This window comes from Dendropsophus ebraccatus, chromosome 10 (genome assembly GCF_027789765.1).
Source record: "Dendropsophus ebraccatus isolate aDenEbr1 chromosome 10, aDenEbr1.pat, whole genome shotgun sequence".
Classification (NCBI taxonomy): domain Eukaryota; kingdom Metazoa; phylum Chordata; class Amphibia; order Anura; family Hylidae; genus Dendropsophus; species Dendropsophus ebraccatus.
This window is the reverse complement of record NC_091463.1, coordinates 7,291,302-7,311,829: the sequence shown is the minus strand read 5'-3', so window position 1 is coordinate 7,311,829 and position 20,528 is coordinate 7,291,302. Positions and strand designations below refer to the sequence as shown.

The 20,528-nt window shown below is 46.1% G+C and overlaps 1 protein-coding gene across 1 annotated transcript; it reads right to left on the bottom strand.

Moving 5' to 3' along the window:
- Nucleotides 1-13,521, bottom strand: GTF3C5 (general transcription factor IIIC subunit 5). Its single transcript, XM_069985997.1, has 11 exons — nt 13,219-13,521; nt 10,292-10,517; nt 8,928-9,126; nt 7,102-7,297; nt 4,813-4,917; nt 4,333-4,447; nt 4,044-4,124; nt 2,801-2,898; nt 2,363-2,445; nt 505-647; nt 1-203 (listed from the first exon to the last, which is right to left on the bottom strand). Exons 1-11 carry the CDS (start codon nt 13,504-13,506, stop codon nt 55-57), a joined length of 1,683 nt encoding a protein of 560 aa, XP_069842098.1. The 5' UTR covers nt 13,507-13,521; the 3' UTR covers nt 1-54.
- Between the last annotated feature and the right edge of the window lie 7,007 nt (nt 13,522-20,528).

The window sequence follows — 20,528 nt, the reverse complement described above, 5'->3', positions numbered from 1 at the left end:
GATACCTGAGATACATAAGTCTACAGCAGGGGCTACTTCAGTCTACAAGATGTCTCAAACATAGTCCAGGAGTTCTGTCTCCATCTCATTCTCACTTCCTTCAGAAGGATGAAACTCCTCTTCATCTTCCTCCTCCTCCTCCCCGGACTCATATGTGATCGGCTCTTTGCTATCGCTGGGGAGGGAGGGGCCGGTGAACAGAGCTAAGAGAAAAAGAAGAGTATAAGGATATGTGGTGATGTCATCCATCTGAGTATAAGGATATGTGGTGATGTCATCCATCTGAGTATAAGGATATGTGGTGATGTCATCCATCTGAGTATAAGGATATGTGGTGATGTCATCCATCTGAGTATAAGGATATGTGGTGATGTCATCCATCTGAGTTTAAGGATATGTGGTGATGTCATCCATCTGAGTATAAGGATATGTGGTGATGTCATCCATCTGAGTGCAGCAACAACTGGAAGCCCACAGGTGCACAATGGACACTGGTTCTCTCACCTGGTCTCTTGGAGCGGATAATCTGCTTGATCATAAGGGACATGGAGTCTCGCAGTAGGTCACTGGTTTTGGGTAGACACCAGCCATCCCGTTCCGTACATTCATTCTCGACGTCGTCATTCCGCTTGATGATCTCCTGCAGACTACAGCATAATATTCAGAACACTGTACCTGTGAGCCCATGATGGGTTGTAGCTGTTACTGCTGTGCTGCTAGACATGGGTAGACGCCCGCAAATAACTACTGATATAATATAACTATAACAATATAACTTAAGCTTTACAAAACAAATACATTTTATATATGTTAGTAGTAAATGTTGGTTAACAATTTCATAAAAAAATGGAAAGATTAGCATTTTTTGTGTGAAATTCTCTGCTTATAGAACAGATAGCCATGCAGCACAAGCGAGATAACAGCTTACATTTACAGCAGTGTAGCAGCAATTATTTTCAAATTTCACATACAGCAACAGCGGGCGAGGGTCGGGTGCAGAGACAGCGGGCGACGGTCGGGGCGGGTCCAGCAACAGGAGGGCCGGGCCGGGTCCAGCAACAGGAGGGCCGGGCCGGGTCCAGCAACAGGAGGGCCGGGCCGGGTCCAGCAACAGGAGGGCCGGGCCGGGTCCAGCAACAGGAGGGCCGGGCCGGGTCCAGCAACAGGAGGGCCGGGCCGGGTCCAGCAACAGGAGGGCCGGGCCGGGTCCAGCAACAGGAGGGCCGGGCCGGGTCCAGCAACAGGAGGGCCGGGCCGGGTCCAGCAACAGGAGGGCCGGGCCGGGTCCAGCAACAGGGGCCATGATCAGTAAATCCAACCGGGGCGAAGATCAGGTACACTAACTGGGGTGACTATTAGGTACAGTAACAGGACAGAGCATAAGGTACAGATACAGGGGATGAAGTGACAATCAGGTACAACAATAGAAGACAGGATAGGGTAAAGATCAGGGTAGAATTAGGTTAATTTGTGTTCTAATAGTGTTTTTTACTTTGCTGTCCTGCAGGGCTGATCTTTACTCCCAGCTCCTCTCGCACACAACAGAGGAGATCAGAGCTCAAAACCAGCACTCTGACTTGTCCGTCTGTAATGACGAATCCTTGGTCAAGGCTAGTGGTGAGAGGTCCCTGGCTGGTTTCCATGACCTGTCACCAGTTGCCGGCTGTAGTTAAACTGCTACTAAGATATTTCTAGCATTGACAGTTTGACACATTCTCTTAAATGTATGTGGGGCGGCGGTAGGTGCAGCGATCCCAGACATACATGTATGTGGGGCGGCGTTAGGTGCAGCGATCCCAGATATACATGTATGTGGGGCGGCGTTAGGTGCAGCGATCCCAGATATACATGTATGTGGGGCGGCGTTAGGTGCAGCGATCCCAGACATACATGTATGTGGGGCGGCGTTAGGTGCAGCGATCCCAGATATACATGTATGTGGGGCGGCGGTAGGTGCAGCGATCCCAGACATACATGTATGTGGGGCGGCGTTAGGTGCAGCGATCCCAGATATACATGTATGTGGGGCGGCGGTAGGTGCAGCGATCCCAGACATACATGTATGTGGGGCGGCGGTAGGTGCAGCGATCCCAGACATACATGTATGTGGGGCGGCGGTAGGTGCAGCGATCCCAGACATACATGTATGTGGGGCGGCGGTAGGTGCAGCAATCCCAGACATACATGTATGTGGGGTTGTGTAAAGAGTTAAATCCTCTGCAGTTTCCACCATAAGAAGGTCACTTTACTCTGTGTATTGTTTGGATTGCAGCGCTGCACTATGCGTATTTTTAATGCTTATGGGCAGACAGAAAGGAGGCGGCCATGTTTTTGTAGTCCTGGACAATCCATTTAAACATACCTGTCCACGTGCAAATCACACAACTGGTAAAACATCTGGCGGTATGGCGGTAAGTTCTCTTCCCGAAAAATGTAAACCGATTCCTGTGACGGGACAGAATAGAAAAATTAGATTCATATTAATAACTATAAAGATTATAGCACTATAGGGGTCATACAGTGATCCCCAACCTGTAGCTGTCAGGGCATGCTGGGAGTTGTACTTTTTCCAACAGTTGGAGAGTCCCAGGTTGGAGATGACTTCTCTCATAGGACCAATGGAAGGAGATACGCGATAGCCCATAGATGTACAGATTTTTAGTTCACAGCATTTAACAAGTCACAATATTTTCATATCTTCTATGATTTGTTGACCATTTCCAGACAAAGGATTTGAAAACATGGTCAATAGAGAATCTGACCAGCTAGTCACAGCATTACCCCGGGTGACAGCGCTCACCTTCAGCCGATACTTGTTAGATGGAAGCTTTTTACCGTCTTTAGAGCCGGGAGCTCCCAGTCCATGGGTCAGGTCCTGCATACTGATTGCCTGGGGCACTGAAAAACCATAGGTGTGGACACATATTCAATCTGTGCAGTATCAGAAGGAAGACAAGACAAGAACTGATGCTGGGAATATCATGTTATGCCTGTGTATGACAAGCAGTGGACTGGTCTCCTGCTGTACAGACAAAGCTGCAGGGTAAAGCATGGTAAAGGAAACAGAGCAGTATGCTGGAGAGTCTGATCACATATCAGGAGGATTTCAGATCAGACTCAAATAGCTAATGCATAGACAATGCCTGGTTCCCTCAATGCTGACATAAATGCTAAAAGAGCTCCATAGAGCTGTATGACTGATGGAAACCAAGAGTGCCCTACTGGCCTCCGCCTGACCACAATACATTAGTATACCACAAAAAATAAATGATGGAATAGCATAGCAGACTACATAAGATACTGAGGGGAAAAAAGGATCCACTAGACATCACATTAAAAGGAGTAGTTTACAAAAAAAATCTTTTAAATTAACTGGTGCCGGAGATTTTACTTTTATTAAAAAATCTCCAGTCTTACAGTACTTATCAGCTGCTGTATGTCCTGCAGGAAGTGGTGTATTCTATCCAGTCTGACACAGTGCTCTCTGCTGCCACCTCTGTCCATGTCAGGAACTGTCAAGAGCAGGAGAGGTTTTCTATCGGGATTTGTTGCTGTTCTGGACAGTTCCTGACATGGACAGAGGTGGCAGCAGAGAGCACTGTGTCAGACTGGAGAGAATACACCACTTCCTGCAGGACATACAGCAGTTGCTAAGTACTGAAAGACAGGAGATTTTTTTAATATAAGTAAATTACATATCTATATACCTTTCTGGCACCAGTTAATTTGAAAGAAAAAAATTAAATAGGTGAAGACCGGGACCCCCTTTAACCTTTTGGTGACTGATGTCATATGCATCCACTAAGCAGATACATCATGATCTTTACAATATGTTGAACCTGTTAAACAGAGGCCGTTGTAGATAATGGGTGGTGGATGAGATGAGCTAAACAGAAAGTTAAGAGTGTCATGTGTCCTCCATAGGCCATACTGGAATCTGAGTAACACATATGGAGCCACAGCTTGAGAAGCACTGGGGTTGTGGCTTGACAACTTGTCTGACTGCGCCAATGGCCATGATTGCACTAACCTAGATGACTCACCAGGCTTTTTCAAAGTGATGGGCAAGCTGTAGTTGTAAGTGCTGCGCTTGGCTTTGACTGGCATTTCATTAGGGGCGTACCCTGTACGAGAGAGATCAGGTGGTTAGAGGCTATCACTGTATGACACCATGCACTCGTATACAGCCCTATGTCCCGTCAATAGTAATACATCTAAGACTGATGTAACAAGCCGGATATACAATGTAAATTCATATTCCAGATACGAGAGAAATGTAAATACTTCTTCACTGGAGTGTATAAGAAAATGTGCTCCTTCCCCGCCGCTTACCGTACTTCATCCCGCACCGGATCCGGAAATCAAGGACTTGATAAACTTTAGCTTCTGGATTTTTCCTGGGGTCGTAGCCAAACCGCACCCAAAGACTTCTCCACGGCCCAGTCAACTACAATGAGGAACAAACACAAAAACAAGGCAGGTGCAGGTGCAAACCATTATTTGTGTTCCCAAGGACCAGGACTGCTATATACTGACAGGTCAGAGAGTGTATCAGCAGATTTGCATATATTTTGTATATTTTAACTCACATCCAGAGCTGCTGCCAGATCTCTGCAAACCAAGGATTTCAAACGGCGGCCGTCCAGCTGCTGCAAAGCTACAAATCCCATTATATCTGGAGAGCTAAAGCTTTGGCTGTCCAGGCATGATGGGAATTGTAGTTTTGCAGCAGCTGGAGGACCACAAGTTTGACCGCCTTCCTGTAAACCATTATGCAAAAAGCTTATATACAGATATATTTCCACCACTCACCATGTAATAGGCAAAATAAGGCAGAAGCAGCTTGAGCTTGTCAGGATGGAGGCTTATATTGGCTTTGATTGCATTCCGGGACCAAATGGGGCGATGGTTAAAAAGCTGAAGAAAGAACATAATAATATTGGAAAACTCAGATACAGATAGATAGGTGGTGACAAGTGTTCTGCTATAGCAATCTGGGTAATTCACACACGCAGTATGCCCGCAGCCCCTATCTGGTAGTGCATTGGGCACTCCTTTGGCATTAAGAATTGCAGCAATTCACTGCAGCATAGATCCCAGCTAGTGGTGACATACTTCAGGAATATCTAGACAGGATCACTTCTTACAGGTCTCCATGCACATTAGATGAAGGTCCTGACATGCTTTGTACAGCCCGTTCTACCTTATCTAGAGACTGTGAGGCTGGGGAAGGAAGAGAACTTCCTGTCCTGTACCTAGAGCCACTCCATGACTATATGACCCTTGTGGATGGGGCATTGTCCTGCTGACTGTCTATCTGCTGCCAAGAAGAAATTATCTTGATTCCCGCATTGCTTAGATCAGCTCTACTGTCACATCCATCCACAGGTATTAGAAAACATTCCCCCCACCATTACATCTCCTCTATCAGCTGGAACTGTTCGCACCTGTTCAGAAGGGAACCTCAATCCATGCTGCTTGTGCCATACTCATTAGCATGTGACCCTTATCAGCATGGCGCTACACAATTCTGGATCCATCTGAGCGGCCATGTTTCCCTACAGAGATCTGGATCCATCTGACCGGCCATGTTTCATCACAGAGATCTGTATCCATCTGACAGGTCATGTTTCATCACAGAGATCTGTATCCATCTGACCGGCCATGTTTCTCTATAGAGATCTGTATCCATCTGACCAGCCACGTTTCTCTTTAGAGATCTGTATCCATCTGACCAGCCACGTTTCTCCCTAGGGATCTGGATCCATCTGACCGGCCATGTTTCATCACAGAGATCTGTATCCATCTGACCGGCCATGTTTCTCTATAGAGATCTGTATCCATCTGACCAGCCACGTTTCTCTTTAGAGATCTGTATCCATCTGACCAGCCACGTTTCTCCACAGAGATCTGGATCCATCTGACCGGCCATGTTTCTCCACAGAGATCTGGATCCATCTGACCGACCATGTTTCTCCACAGAGATCTGGATCCATCTGACCGGCCATGTTTCTCCACAGAGATCTGGATCCATCTGACCGACCATGTTTCTCCACAGAGATCTGGATCCATCTGACCGGCCATGTTTCTCCACAGAGATCTGTATCCATCTGACCGGCCATGTTTCTCTATAGAGATCTGGATCCATCTGACCGGCCATGTTTCTCTATAGAGATCTGGATCCATCTGACCGGCCATGTTTCTCTTTAGAGATCTGGATCCATCTGACCGGCCATGTTTCTCTTTAGAGATCTGGATCCATCTGACCGGCCATGTTTCTCCACAGATATCTGGATCCATCTGACCGGCCATGTTTCTCTATAGAGATCTGTATCCATCTGACCAGCCACGTTTCTCTTTAGAGATCTGTATCCATCTGACCGGCCATGTTTCTCTTTAGAGATCTGGATCCATCTGACCGACCATGTTTCTCTATAGAGATCTGGATCCATCTGACCGGCCACGTTTCTCTTTAGAGATCTGGATCCATCTGACCGGCCATGTTTCTCCACAGAGATCTGGATGCATCTGATCCGGCCATGTTTGTCCACAGAGATCTGGATCCATCTGACCGACCATGTTTGTCCACAGAGATCTGGATGCATCTGATCCGGTCATGATTCCTCTTCGCTCAGTGATGGTTTCTGCTTTTTAGCCCCTGGAGTCTCTCCCCTCTCCTTACACACAATGGAGCTGGTCATCTGCTGGCACATCTGTTCTCAAGAGCAGGGAGTTGTGGGTTCAGACATGTTAGTCAGACACCAGTGTTCTATTCAGCTGCAGTTTCCACCTGAATCCCCTCTCGTTGGGTATTTTTCCTCAATCACACTATTCTCCATATACTCTCCACACTGCTACATGGTTGGCATTGAGATCCTTATCCTGGCTAGTCTCACCCCTATGACCCAAGTCACTTCAATCACAATCTATCTAACAGGGATTTATACTGAAACTAACCAATAAATTTTAGACTGTGGTCATGGGTCTAATGTCTATACAGGACAGACCTTATCAGGAGTGCCGTGGCCTGTAATACATGCAGGCTGCTGGACTCTACAAAGGCGATTCTAGAGAAGCATATATTAGCAGTGTGGCACATACCTTCTTCATATCCTGCTCTACTTTCTTGTCCACAGAATTGGTGCACAGCTTCTTCCATTTCTTGATGGCAGCTGGGTGAGGCTCACTGGGCACTTCTCCATCCTCAAAGTAAACGAATATGGCATTGTGGGGCCTGCGGGCCCGGCTCAACCCGATCAGATTCTCACTGGACAGATGTGGAGGCTGATAACCGTCCCTGAAGAAACAAAGAGAAAAATCACATGCTGCAGTGATGAATAGAAACACTAGATGGCGCTGTGCAGATGCAGGAATTTATATGGGAGAAAGCAATGGGGTTCTATAAGTGCCCCATACACAAGAGGTAAAGTAAACTATGACCCTGCCCCTGGGGAGCAGTGAGGGTATTGCAGGGAAGGGCACTGCTGTGATCATGCAATAATACAGAATGCTTGCATAAGGCGGCATATTAATGCCGTGCTGAGATGGGTGAGAAAGACTCAGCTGTGCTGACTGATATATCCCATTAATAGCGGAGCCAAATCAATCCGCCTGCTGGACATAACCTTGAACGTTATATAGCAAACAGGAAGCAGAGAAATCATTATTTCCCATAAATTCCTTCAATGATCTGTAAGGAGAATCTCCCCGGTGAATGACTGATAAGTCTTGTGATGATTATATCCGATCACTTACAGTCCTGGCCTCTATGGACACAGAGCTGGAGAATGACTTACTGCTGCATCCCGTTCCCTGCGTTTCTATGCACAGGGACACCATGATCATATTCACTTGATTCGGGCGACTACAGCTTTCTTAAAGGGGTAGTTCACAAAAAAAAAATCCTTTCAATTCAACTGGTGTCACAAAGTGCCAGAGATTTGTAAATTCCTTCTAATAAAAAATCTTAAGTCTTCCAGTACTCATCAGCTGCTGTATCTCCTGCAGGAAGTGGTGTATTCTCTCCACTCTAACACTAGTGCCCTCTGCTGCCACCTCTGTCCATGTCAGGAACTGTCCAGAGCAGGAGAGGTTTTCTATGGAGATTTGCTGCTTCTATGGACAGTTCCTGACATGGACAGAGGTGGCAGCAGACAACACTGTGTCAGATGGGAGAGAATACGCCACTTCCTGCAGGACATACAGCAGCTGATAAGCATTGGAAGATTTTTTTTAATAGAGGTAAATTACAAATCTCTGGCTAGTAAGGAGCTGAAACAAGGGTGAAGAGAAGGCACTGTTTGGTTCTGTGATGTCGTCATGTGATCTGTCTCAGCCAGTCAACAGCTCTGAAAAACCCATGTGACCTGCACTCTAGAACCCATAGCCAGGAGTTACTGACCATGTGAGAGGGATCATACAATCACATCACTGTAGGGCCACTCGGGTGCTGGCATACACTTTCAATAGCTGGTGGCTGACAGCCATCATTCCCAGTCTCTCCATACATATGAAAGATGAGCAAATACAAATGTTCATCAGTGGAGGGAGGATGGGAAAGCCACTGTCAAGAAGCTCTGGTGGCAGCTTATCTCTCTGAGAACATATGGTTCATGACTCAAATACAATACTGATGACCCTTCTTTTCTGTGACATCATCGTGAGAAAGCAGGAGGCCCCCATAAACTTTAGGCAGTCGGTGGGTCCCATCAGCTTTAGGCTATAGTGTATAGGTACCTTTATGATATTACAGAGACTGGTTCACTTTAAGGAGCACGGAAAATAAGTAGTCTCCAATGTGTCATCCATAAAACTCCCTCAGTGCATGACAGGAGTTGTAGTATGATAACAGGTTGCAGACTACAAGCTACACAAAATTATTAAAACCAATGCGCCCCATTCCCCTCCTCAGGAGTCCCACGTTCTACCTGTGATTGATGTTAGGACGATAATAATAGTCCACCGGGTTGTCCAGGCGGGAGAAGATGGGTGGAGGGATGTACAGGTTGATGTCCTGGTGGAAGTAATCTTCCTTTTCTGGTTTCTGCAGTAAAACTCTGTCATAGAGAGAAGTCTGAGTCCCGTCCGAGCCCTTGGTGAACGCCAAATACTGGAAGTCAGACATTCCTGAAAGAAACCAAAAATCCGAGGGATCAGTGATGTCATTATTTGTTTAGTCTATCCTGAAGCTGCAGATGTGATGTATCCCAGGATCCCCTGCTTGTTCAGTATCTGCAGAGAGGTTACACTAGGAAGTGCTATATTTAATAATACACAAGCAGAATAGTGAGTGCAGCTCTGGGGTATAATACAGGGATTTATCTCAGGATCATTAATTTATGTACACAGTGACCCCACCAGCAGAATAGTGAGTGCAGCTCTGAGGTATAATAAAGGTTGTAACTCAGGATCAGTAATTTATGTACACAGTGACCCCTCCAGCAGAATAGTGAGTGCAGCTCTGGAGTATAATACAGGATGTAACTCAGGATCAGAAATGTATGTACAAAGTGACCTCACCAGCAGAATAGTAAGTGCAGCTCTGGAGGATAATACAGGATGTAACTCAGGATCAGTAATGTTATGTATGTACACAGTGACCCCACCAGCAGAATAGTGAGTGCAGCTCTGGAGTATAATACAGGATGGCACTCAGGATCAGTAATGTATGTACACAGTGACCCCACCAGCAGAATAGTGAGTGCAGCTCTGGAGTATAATACAGGATGTAACTCAGGATCAGAAATATATGTACACAGTGACCTCACCAGCAGAATAGTGAGTGCAGCTCTGGAGTATAATACAGGATGTAACTCAGGATCAGAAATGTATGTACACAGTGACCCCACCAGCAGAATAGTGAGTGCAGCTCTGGAGTATAATAAAAGTAAATAAAACATGTAGTTCATCTTGTGCAGCAATACAAAATAGCAGAGATATGGGGAGTAAGGTGCATATTCTTTATCTAGTGATTGGTGGGAGCCAGACCACTCAGACACTGACCAATGAAAAATATAAATACACACACTAATATATATATATATATATATATATATATATATACACACACACACACACACACACACAGATATATTAAGGACACTTTAAAGCACTTATCTGAACTACAAACTGCAGCCCTCTAGCTGTTGCAAGACCGCTTTGGATTTGGCTGTCCAGACATGATGGGAAATGCAGTATTGCAACAGCTGGAGGGCCGCAGTTTGGAGACCCATATGGCCTGAACTATCAGATCCTGGTTCTCGCTACAGATACAAAATAAAAACCTGCAAACCTTGAAACTTATAGACTGTGCCGACTATTCCCAGGATCTCCATGCTAATTGTCCCCTCTGGAGGCGGCTCTCCTGTACTAGGGTCAGTTGTTTTTTTCTTGCGAGTTTTCTTCTTTATCCGCAGGATCATGGTGGTGGTGGGGAAGCGGTTGGCACACAGCGGGTGGCAGTATGGATCCTTAGGCCGGAAATACAGCTCGAGCCTCTTTGCGGGGTCGGCGTACACCTGTCAGATGACAAACATAAGACGTTATAACCTATAACATTTATAGGAGGTGAAGCGCTGTATGCCTGGACCATTGCATCAGAGGCCTAGAGGGTTATATGATATTCCATGGTTTGGTGTCTGTACATTGAGTAGCCCTGGTGGGCACGTGTATGTATGTATATGTACCCAGAAACGTATTGTAGTGTGCAGTGTCGTGCCCTTATGTGGGGAGGAGAGATTTTGGGGTTCACTGACACCCTAGTGTATTGTTATGGATAGAATATATAATAAGGTCTCCCTGTAATGATACAGCCTATATGACCGATTACTCTGATCCGCTTGGTGTTTGTCAGTAGGTTTATTCTGCCCTATATATGGGTGGCATAAACTATTGACCAAGAAGCTGAACAGACGGATGGATCACTTACATTGTTCTGTGCAGCTTATCTGGAGATCTCCTCCTGAATAATGAGGAGTCTGAGTGAGCACTGCACAATAGTCCTCTCCATTATGTGTGTAAGCTCAGCAGTCATCGATATTCATGAGCACCAGCTCCCTCTACTCAATGGCTCCTGATCTATACTGTGTGTACATACAGTGACTATGCAGACAGCTGTCAATCAGCTGTCAGAGGTGCAGCACAAAGCCCGTCCCCCTGCACATCAGGAGAACAACTAAACAGAATGATGGAAGTAATACACCGCTGTGTCCAGCATTTCAGTTACTAGTTCATCTGCCTTCCTTTAAGCATCACACTTCTTATCGCTAACCAGACGTGCTTTCCTTGAGCCTCACATGCTGTATACTGGTACCTTACTAACATGTGGTTCCATATGGCGTCCATCACTTTATATCTAAAGCTGCAGTCTGATAAAAGCCGTGGCACTTTAGTGACCAGTAATTTTTTTTTGTTTGCTAATAAATTGTTTAAAGGAGAAGTCCGGCAAAATTTTTTATTAAAGTATTGTATTGCCCCCCCAAAAGTTATACAAATCACCAATATACACTTATTATGGGAAATGCTTATGAAGTGCTTTTTTCCTTGCACTTACAACTGCATTAAGGTTTCACTTCCTGGATAACATGGTGATGTCACTTCCTGGATAACATGGTGATGTCACGACCCGACTCCCAGAGCTGTGCAGGCTGTGACTGCTGGAGAGGATGAGGCAGATGTTCAGTGTCCCTCCAGTGTCCCTCAGTGTCCCCCTGCCATCATCCTCTCCAGGAGCCAAAGCCCGCACAGCTCTGGGAGTTGGGTCGTGACATCACCATGTTATCCAGGAAGTGACATCACCATGTTATCCAGGAAGTGAAACCTTGATGCAGTAATAAGTGCAGGAAAAAAAAAAAGCACGTCATGTGCATTTCCCGTAATAAGTGTATATTGGTGATTTGTATAACTTTTGGGGGGCGGTACAATACTTTAAAGGGGTGCTCCAGCGTGGGGGCACTTTTTTGGGGGGACCGGGGAGGAGGTGGCTGAAATAAAAGACGTCCACTTACCTCCCCGGTTCCAGCGGCGGGTCCCGTATCACGGCGCTCCGGTTCCCAGCCGCTTCCGGGTGTCTGACGCCGCCGAAGACGCTACGTCTCAGGGCCGCTCAGCCACTCAGTGAAGGAGGTGGAATCCGAGTGAACTTCAAACGGATCCCTCCTCCTTCACTGAGAGACTGAGCAGCCCTGAGACGTAGCATCTCGAGCGGCGTCAGACACCCGGAAGCGGCTGGGAACCGGGCACCGTGACGTGGGACCCGCCACTGGAACCGGGGAGGTAAGTGGACGTCTTTTATTTCAGCCACCTCCTCCCCGGTCCCCCCCAAAAAGTGCCCCCACGCTGGAGCACCCCTTTAAGAAAAAATTTTGCCAGACTTCTCCTTTAATAAAGTTACATTACTTTGTAATAAAGCTTTAATAGAAAAAAGTATTGTTTTTTTTTGTTTTCATACACACTTCCACTGACTGGTGGCAGTAAGTAGTGACACGGCCCCCTCTGCTGCCACCAAGGTTTGTGTAGGGAACCGCATAACACTCTACGTTAGTATATATGGAAATAGAAAAAAAACAATACATTTATTTACAAAAAGTTATAAAACGTTACTAAAGCAATGTATTAAAAATTCAACTTTTGTCTCCAGAGTTCCCCTTTAATAAATGTAAGGTAAGGAGATCTATCTGGGGCTCCTGACGGGCAGGACTGTACGGCTAAGCGTCTGTTCACATTACATGTTGGCTGACCAGTGCTGGTGTATAGTCATCAAGGTATTCCAGCATAGACTGTAGCGTACCTAAAGTATTAGACCAAACATTGTCTACTATGTGGTCTGTGTCCCCCCAGTGTAACATACACATATATATATATATATATATATACACACACACACACATATATATATGACACATCCCACCAATAAGTTGTACACAGGAGTGAGTAGACTACACGCAGCCCCCTGGCCTATAGAGCCCTATGGGTGCACCACAGTATAGGCTGGAATCCCTCTCTGCCTCCATTCTCCTATATACAGGCACCAGACAGAGAAGTGTAATGTGAACAGCTCCTTAGCCTATGCTGCTCTTGTTGTGGGACCACAAGTGCCAGCATGCCTTGTGCGTTAGACTGAGCATTCTGGGAGATGTGGGACAAGCATGGCTGCACCTGTCTGTATATATAACCACTGGGGGAGCATATAGTGTGTTACACCGGCGGCGGAGCTCTTACCCGGGACACCCCTTCCTCCCCGCCCAGGGTCCGCAGCATCCGCCCCACGTCCTGCACAAGTCCCGGGTACTCCACGCACACCATGGGCTTCTGCTGCCGGGGAAGAGACACCACACCGGAGCCCTCCATGTCTGCGCCGCCAGGTCCGTCACTCTCTATCCGCCGCCCTGCTCGGCGACGCCACAATAAGGTTCCGCAGCACAATGGTTCCTCCCCGTTACTATACATCCGGCCAATATGAGAGGAGACATAGAGACCAATATATAATACACTTCGGAGGTTGCCCATGGCAACTTATCAGTTTTCAGCTTACATTTTTATTTTTAAAAAGCTAAAATCTGACTGGTTGCTAGGGGTGACTGCTCCACTGTGCCTGTGGGTTGATAAAGCGTTACCCATAGCAACCAGTTAGATCATCAATTTAAAGGGGGTGTAATCAGATGTATACCATATACTGCCTGATGCATAGGGAAAAACATGGCACAGGGATGGATGGATATATATATATATATATATATATATATATATATATATATATATATATGTCCATCCCTGTGCCATGTTTTTCCCTATGCATCAGGCTGTGTCACTACAGTGCCGCGGAGACTCAAACCGTTTCCCCACTGCCCGCATGATGTTGCTACATCGTGCCGGACAGGGAAACAATCCATGACAGGCATTCACGTCCGTAGGTCCGCAAAATGTGTTACACAAGGCCGCATTCGGCCGATTCACTTTGTGCAATTGTTGGCTGATCGTTTTCTTTTAACAGAGACAACAATAGCAACGATCCGTTGTTACGTGTAATAGGAGGCAGCCGACTGCCACTATGGGCTCCCCGGACGGAGAGCCCAGGTCCATGTGTGTGGGTCAGCAGCAGACATCTCTAGAGAGTTACAGAGTACAATCCCCCAGTAAGTTTCCGCTCTTCTGTCTCCGTACGGAGCTCGCACGTTGATTCACCAGCGGGAGAAGAACCTCCATAGGAGTCCTCCGAAGAAATCTAAAGGGTATCCCAGGAGTGTCAATCCACGGGCCCCAAATGGTCTCCAGTTTTTTCATAGCTTTTCTCTTTTTGTATCCCTCCTTTTCCAGGCAAACAATAGCATTTATTCTATTAATTCTGCTATAGTAGGCGCAGTAGGTTGAAGCCAATATCTGGCTATTAGTTTGCGGCCTTGATATAGAGTAGGATTCTGCAGATGGCCCATTCTATACTGGTGGGTTCAGCCTCACACACTAACCCCAGAATACACCACAAGGGTTCCACTGGAATTTCCATCCCATAGACTCTCCTTATCAGGCCCAATACCCTTCCAGTTCCACACAGTTCCACATTAAATGGATAAGATGGACGTCATCCATAGGACACCGTGGGCATTTAGAATCTGCACGGACCCCTATTCTATGCAGGAACCAGGGACAGTTGGGAAATTCTATGTGCCTCAGAAGCCGCCAATATGGGCGTTATAGCTAAGATATCCGACCGATTCGTCCATCCTCCCCCCCCCCCCCCCCCCATGGGAACTGAGCAAGTAATTGTTTGATCACTCCTACAATAATCTAGATTACTTCTGTATTGCAGTGTATTGCTCTGAAACCAGTCGCCGGCCTCAGCAGGATGTATCAGGAGAACTAAGATGGCAGACAGATGGTGTAGGAGCCTTTACCAGGGCTTTAGCTGCCTTGTGAAAGGGGTTGTTCACCAAATTAGCTGTATGTCCTGCAGGAAACAGTGTATTCTCTCCAGTCTGATTGCTCTCTGCCGCCACCTCTGTCCATGTCAGGAACTGGCCAGAGCAGGAGAGGTTTTCTATGGGGATTTGCTGCTGCTCTGGACAGTTCCTGACATGGACAGAGGTGGCAGCCGAGAGCCGCACTGTGTCAGACTAGAGAGAATACACCACTTCCTGCAGGACATACAGCAGCTGATAAGTACTGGAAATTTTTTAATAGAAGTAAATTACAAATCTGCAGCAGCTGATAAGTACTAGAAGACAGAAGATTTTCTAATAAAAGTAAATTACAAATCTCTGGCACTTTCTGGCACCAGTTGATTTGAAAGAATATTTTTGCTGAACTACCCCTTTAATCAATCAGCACCCTGCGGTCACATTGCATTACATAACTAAACCCACTATTTACCACTGCATTTAAAGGGTTAAATGGCAAGGATCGAAGTGCCAGCGATCAGTACTCCCACTAACACTAAGGGCTATTCCTGGCTGAGAGGCAATCACTCCTCTCTAAAATGTCTCTCTCTGAGGCTACACCTTTGGTGACCCACCCTTAGTGTAGACCACCGATGATTGATCAGAGGGAATCTGACTTCTGGGACCCGTGATGATCATCAGAATGAAGGGGCCAATCCAAATCCAGAGTTCTGTTCTCCAGCTATTGATGACTTCTGCAGAAAGCCAGGAGGTGGCGCCATTGCCTAAGCCATGAATACTCTGTACACCACAAGAAGTTCTGCAGCTGCCTCCACTTCATGAACTTAACTTTGCAGTGTATTGCAGATTTTTGCTAGCTTAGAGACTACTAAAGGTTAGGGGCAGACGTACCATGGGATTGAGGCAGCAGAGTATAAATGGAGTATAAAAAACTATTCTTATCCACCAACCCTTCTCCTATATCACTATCCTTACCCACCAAGCCTTCTCCTATATCACTATCCTTTCCCACCAAACCTTCTCCTATATCACTATCCTTACCTACCAAACCTTCTCCTATGTCACTATCCATACCTACCAACCCTTCTCCTATATCACTATCCTTACCTACCAAACCTTCTCCTATGTCACTATCCTTACCTACCAAATCTTCTCCTATGTCACTATCCTTACCTACCAAACCTTCTCCTATGTCACTATCCTTACCTAACAAGCCTTCTCCTATATCACTATCCTTACCCACCAAATCTTCTCCTATATCACTATCCTTACCTACCAAACCTTCTCCTATGTCACTATCCTTACCTGCCAACCCTTCTCCTATGTCACTATCCTTACCTACCAAACCTTCTCCTATGTCACTATCCTTACCTAACAAACCTTCTCCTATGTCACTATCCTTACCTACCAAACCTTCTCCTATGTCACTATCCTTACCTACCAAACCTTCTCCTATGTCACTATCCTTACCTACCAAACCTTCTCCTATATCACTATCCTTACCTACCAACCCTTCTCCTATGTCACTATCCTTACCTACCAACCCTTCTCCTATGTCACTATCCTTACCTACCAAACCTTCTCCTATATCACTATCCTTACCTACCAAACCTTCTCCTATGTCACTATCCTTACCTACCAACCCTACTCCTATGTCACTATCCTTACCTACCAACCCTTCTCCTGTGTCACTATCCTTACCTACCAACCCTTCTCCTGTGTCACTATCCTTACCTGCCAACCCTTCTCCTGTGTCACTATCCTTACCTACCAACCCTTCTCCTGTGTCACTATCCTTACCTGCCAACCCTTCTCCTATGTCACTATCCTTACCTACCAAACCTTCTCCTATGTCACTATCCTTACCTACCAACCCTTCTCCTATGTCACTATCCTTACCTACCAACCCTTCTCCTGTGTCACTATCCTTACCCACCAAACCTTCTCCTATGTCACTATCCTTACCTACCAATCCTTCTCCTATGTCACTATCCTAGGGTTATAGCCTAGTATAAAGAGATGGGTTTTCAGGTTACTTTTGAAGGTCTTGATGGTGGATGAGAGCCGGCTGTGTCAGGGTAGTGAGTTTTAGAGTATGGGGAAACAATTGGAGGTGGTTTTGTGAGGTGCGAACAAGGGGGGAGGACAGGTGGAGATCATTGGGGGATCAGAGGTTGCGTTATATCGGCAGCCTGATTTCAGGTGAGAGATGTACGGAGGGGACAGGTTGTGGATGGCCTTGTACGTCATAGTCAACAGTTAAGTAAATTCATTGGGCAATGGAAGCCAGTGAAGGGATCGGCAGAGGGGAGAGGCAGAGCGAGGGGAGAGGTGAGTCAGTCGGGCAGCAGAGTTAATGATAGACAGAAGGGGAGCGAGGATGTTAGATGGAGGCCAGAGAGGAGGATGTTACAGTAGTCCAAGCGGGAGATAATGAGAGCATGTTCCAGCAGTTTTGTGGAGTTGGGTGAAAAAAGAGCAGATTCGGAAAAGAGATGGAGGCAGCAGGAGATGGTCAGTAGTAATGAGCGCGCTGGGCGAGGCTTGGGTCGATACAAACCCAACCATCAGCATTTGGATCCCGCTGTCTTTCTGATCCATGGGGAAGGTGAAGACAGCCTGAGTCCCGTCTGGAAAACATATATATAGCCTGTGACTTTGGCCATCTTATGCTATATGATGACACAATGTCAGAAGGAGGCAAGAAAGCCTTTACTAGTCACCGGCGTGTTTACTCTGTTCTGATACTAGGATTGGAAATACAGTGACTGTAAAGATGGAATCCCTTAAAAAAAGCTGAGGAACCATTTAGAATTGTTGACACATGTCAAAGTACTGGGGAGGAAGAAGCGCTCAGCGTGTGTTGGATGGTGGCGAGCGGCTTTCTTTATCAATGCCTAACAGTATCCCATAAGGAGACTACACCCCACCCTCACCCACTTACTCAGCACTTCTCCGCCTCAGCTCTCAGTGCAAAAACAAGGTTGGAGAAATCTCACAGCCAGGAGTGACATCTGCAAAATCTATGGCCATAAGGGATTAGTATCTGCACCCCCAAAATGGATGTCCTATGGACCGAGACCTCTGAGGGGCTTATTCTGTAAATAGGTTCATGTCTATGTCCCTTATTAGGACATCATGGCGGAGGGGTCTCCTATTAGGACATCATGGCGGAGGGGTCTCCTATTAGGACGCCATGATGGAGGGGTTTCCTATTAGGACATCATGGCGGAGGGGTCTCCTATTAGGACATCATGGCGGAGGGGTCTCCTATTAGGACATCATGGCGGAGGGGTCTCCTATTAGGACATCATGGCGGAGGGGTCTCCTATTAGGACGCCATGATGGAGGGGTCTCCTATTAGGACATCATGGTGTAGGGGTCTCCTATTAGGACATCATGGTGGAGGGGTTTCCTATTAGGACGCCATGATGGAGGGGTCTCCTATTAGGACATCATGGTGGAGGAGTCTCCTATTGGGACATCATGGTGGAGGGGTTTCCTATTAGGACATCATGGTGGAGGGGTTTCCTATTAGGACATCATGATGGAGGGGTTTCCTATTAGGACATCATGGCGGAGGGGTCTCCTATTAGGACGCCATGATGGAGGGGTTTCCTATTAGGACGCCATGATGGAGGGGTTTCCTATTAGGACGCCATGATGGAGGGGTTTCCTATTAGGACGCCATGATGGAGGGGTTTCCTATTAGGACATCATGGTGGAAGGGTTTCCTATTAGGACATCATGGTGGAGGGGTTTCCTATTAGGACATCATGGCGGAGGGGTCTCCTATTAGGACATCATGGCGGAGGGGTCTCCTATTAGGATGCCATGATGGAGGGGTTTCCTATTAGGACGCCGTGATGGAGGGGTTTCCTATTAGGACGCCATGATGGAGGGGTTTCCTATTAGGACGCCATGATGGAGGGGTTTCCTATTAGGACGCCATGATGGAGGGGTTTCCTATTAGGACATCATGGCGGAGGGGTTTCCTATTAGGACGCCATGATGGAGGGGTTTCCTATTAGGACATCATGGCGGAGGGGTCTCCTATTAGGACATCATGGCAGAGGGGTCTCCTATTAGGACGCCATGATGGAGGGGTTTCCTATTAGGACATCATGGCGGAGGGGTTTCCTATTAGGACATCATGGCGGAGGGGTCTCCTATTAGGACATCATGGCGGAGGGGTCTCCTATTAGGACATCATGGCGGAGGGGTCTCCTATTAGGACATCATGGCAGAGGGGTCTCCTATTAGGACATCATGGCAAAGGGGTCTCCTATTAGGACATCATGGCAGAGGGGTTTCCTATTAGGACATCATGGCGGAGGAGGACCCTATTCAGTATTCTTCATCTATCAGTTAGGTCTGTAAGAGCAGCTCAGGCTCTGCTCCGCTCACCTTTTCATGGTTATAGCGACCACCTTCAAAGATGGATGACAACCAATATGGCTGCCACTGGACTAGTCACCCAGATTTATATGAATTGTGTGAAGATGCATCCAGCTTACTGCTGTAGGCTTAGACAGAACTACATACAATACATACAGAACTACAATACACTACATACATAGCTACATACATACAATACATACATAGCTACATACACTACATACATAGCTACATACAATACATACATAGCTACATACACTACATACAGAACTACATACACTACATACAGAATCTCCCGCTTTGCTCTATACTATGTTGTGTCCCCCCCCCCCCCACACACACCTAGTGATTGACTGCGTATTTCCACACATCCCTGTGGTTTTATATTTTAAGCTTTCCTATTTTTGCAGTCAGGAAATGGTTAATATCTGCAGCGTCCAGCGATTCTTTATTTCCCTCGATTCATCATATACCCCGACTCCTCCAAGACTCCTCACATGTTACTGACTGATAAATGCTGAGACCACAGCCTCAATCCCTACTGCCACATCCCTAGCTTATACCAGCTTATATACAGGAGATGCCCAGGTTATACCGGCTGTACATGTATAATTATATACAGTATATGCCCAGGTTATACCAGCTGTACATATATAATTATATACAGTATATGCCCAGGTTATACCAGCTGTACATATATAATTATATACAGTATATGCACAGGTTATACCAGCTGTACATATATAATTATATACAGGAGATCCCTAGGTTATACCAGCTGTACATATATAATTATATACAGGAGATCCCCAGGTTATACCAGCTGTACATATATAATTATATACAGTATATGCCCAGGTTATACCAGCTGTACATATATAATTATATACAGTATATGCCCAGGTTATACCAGCTGTACATATATAATTATATACAGTATATGCCCAGGTTATACCAGCTGTACATATATAATTATATACAGTATATGCACAGGTTATACCAGCTGTACGTATATCACTATATACAGTATATATACCCAGGTTATATCAGCTATACATCTATAATTATATACAGTATATATCCAGGTTATACCAGCTGTACATATATCATTATATACAGGAGATCCCTAGGTTATACCAGCTGTACATATATAATTATATACAGTATATGCCCAGGTTATACCAGCTGTACATATATAATTATATACAGTATATGCCCAGGTTATACCAGCTGTACATA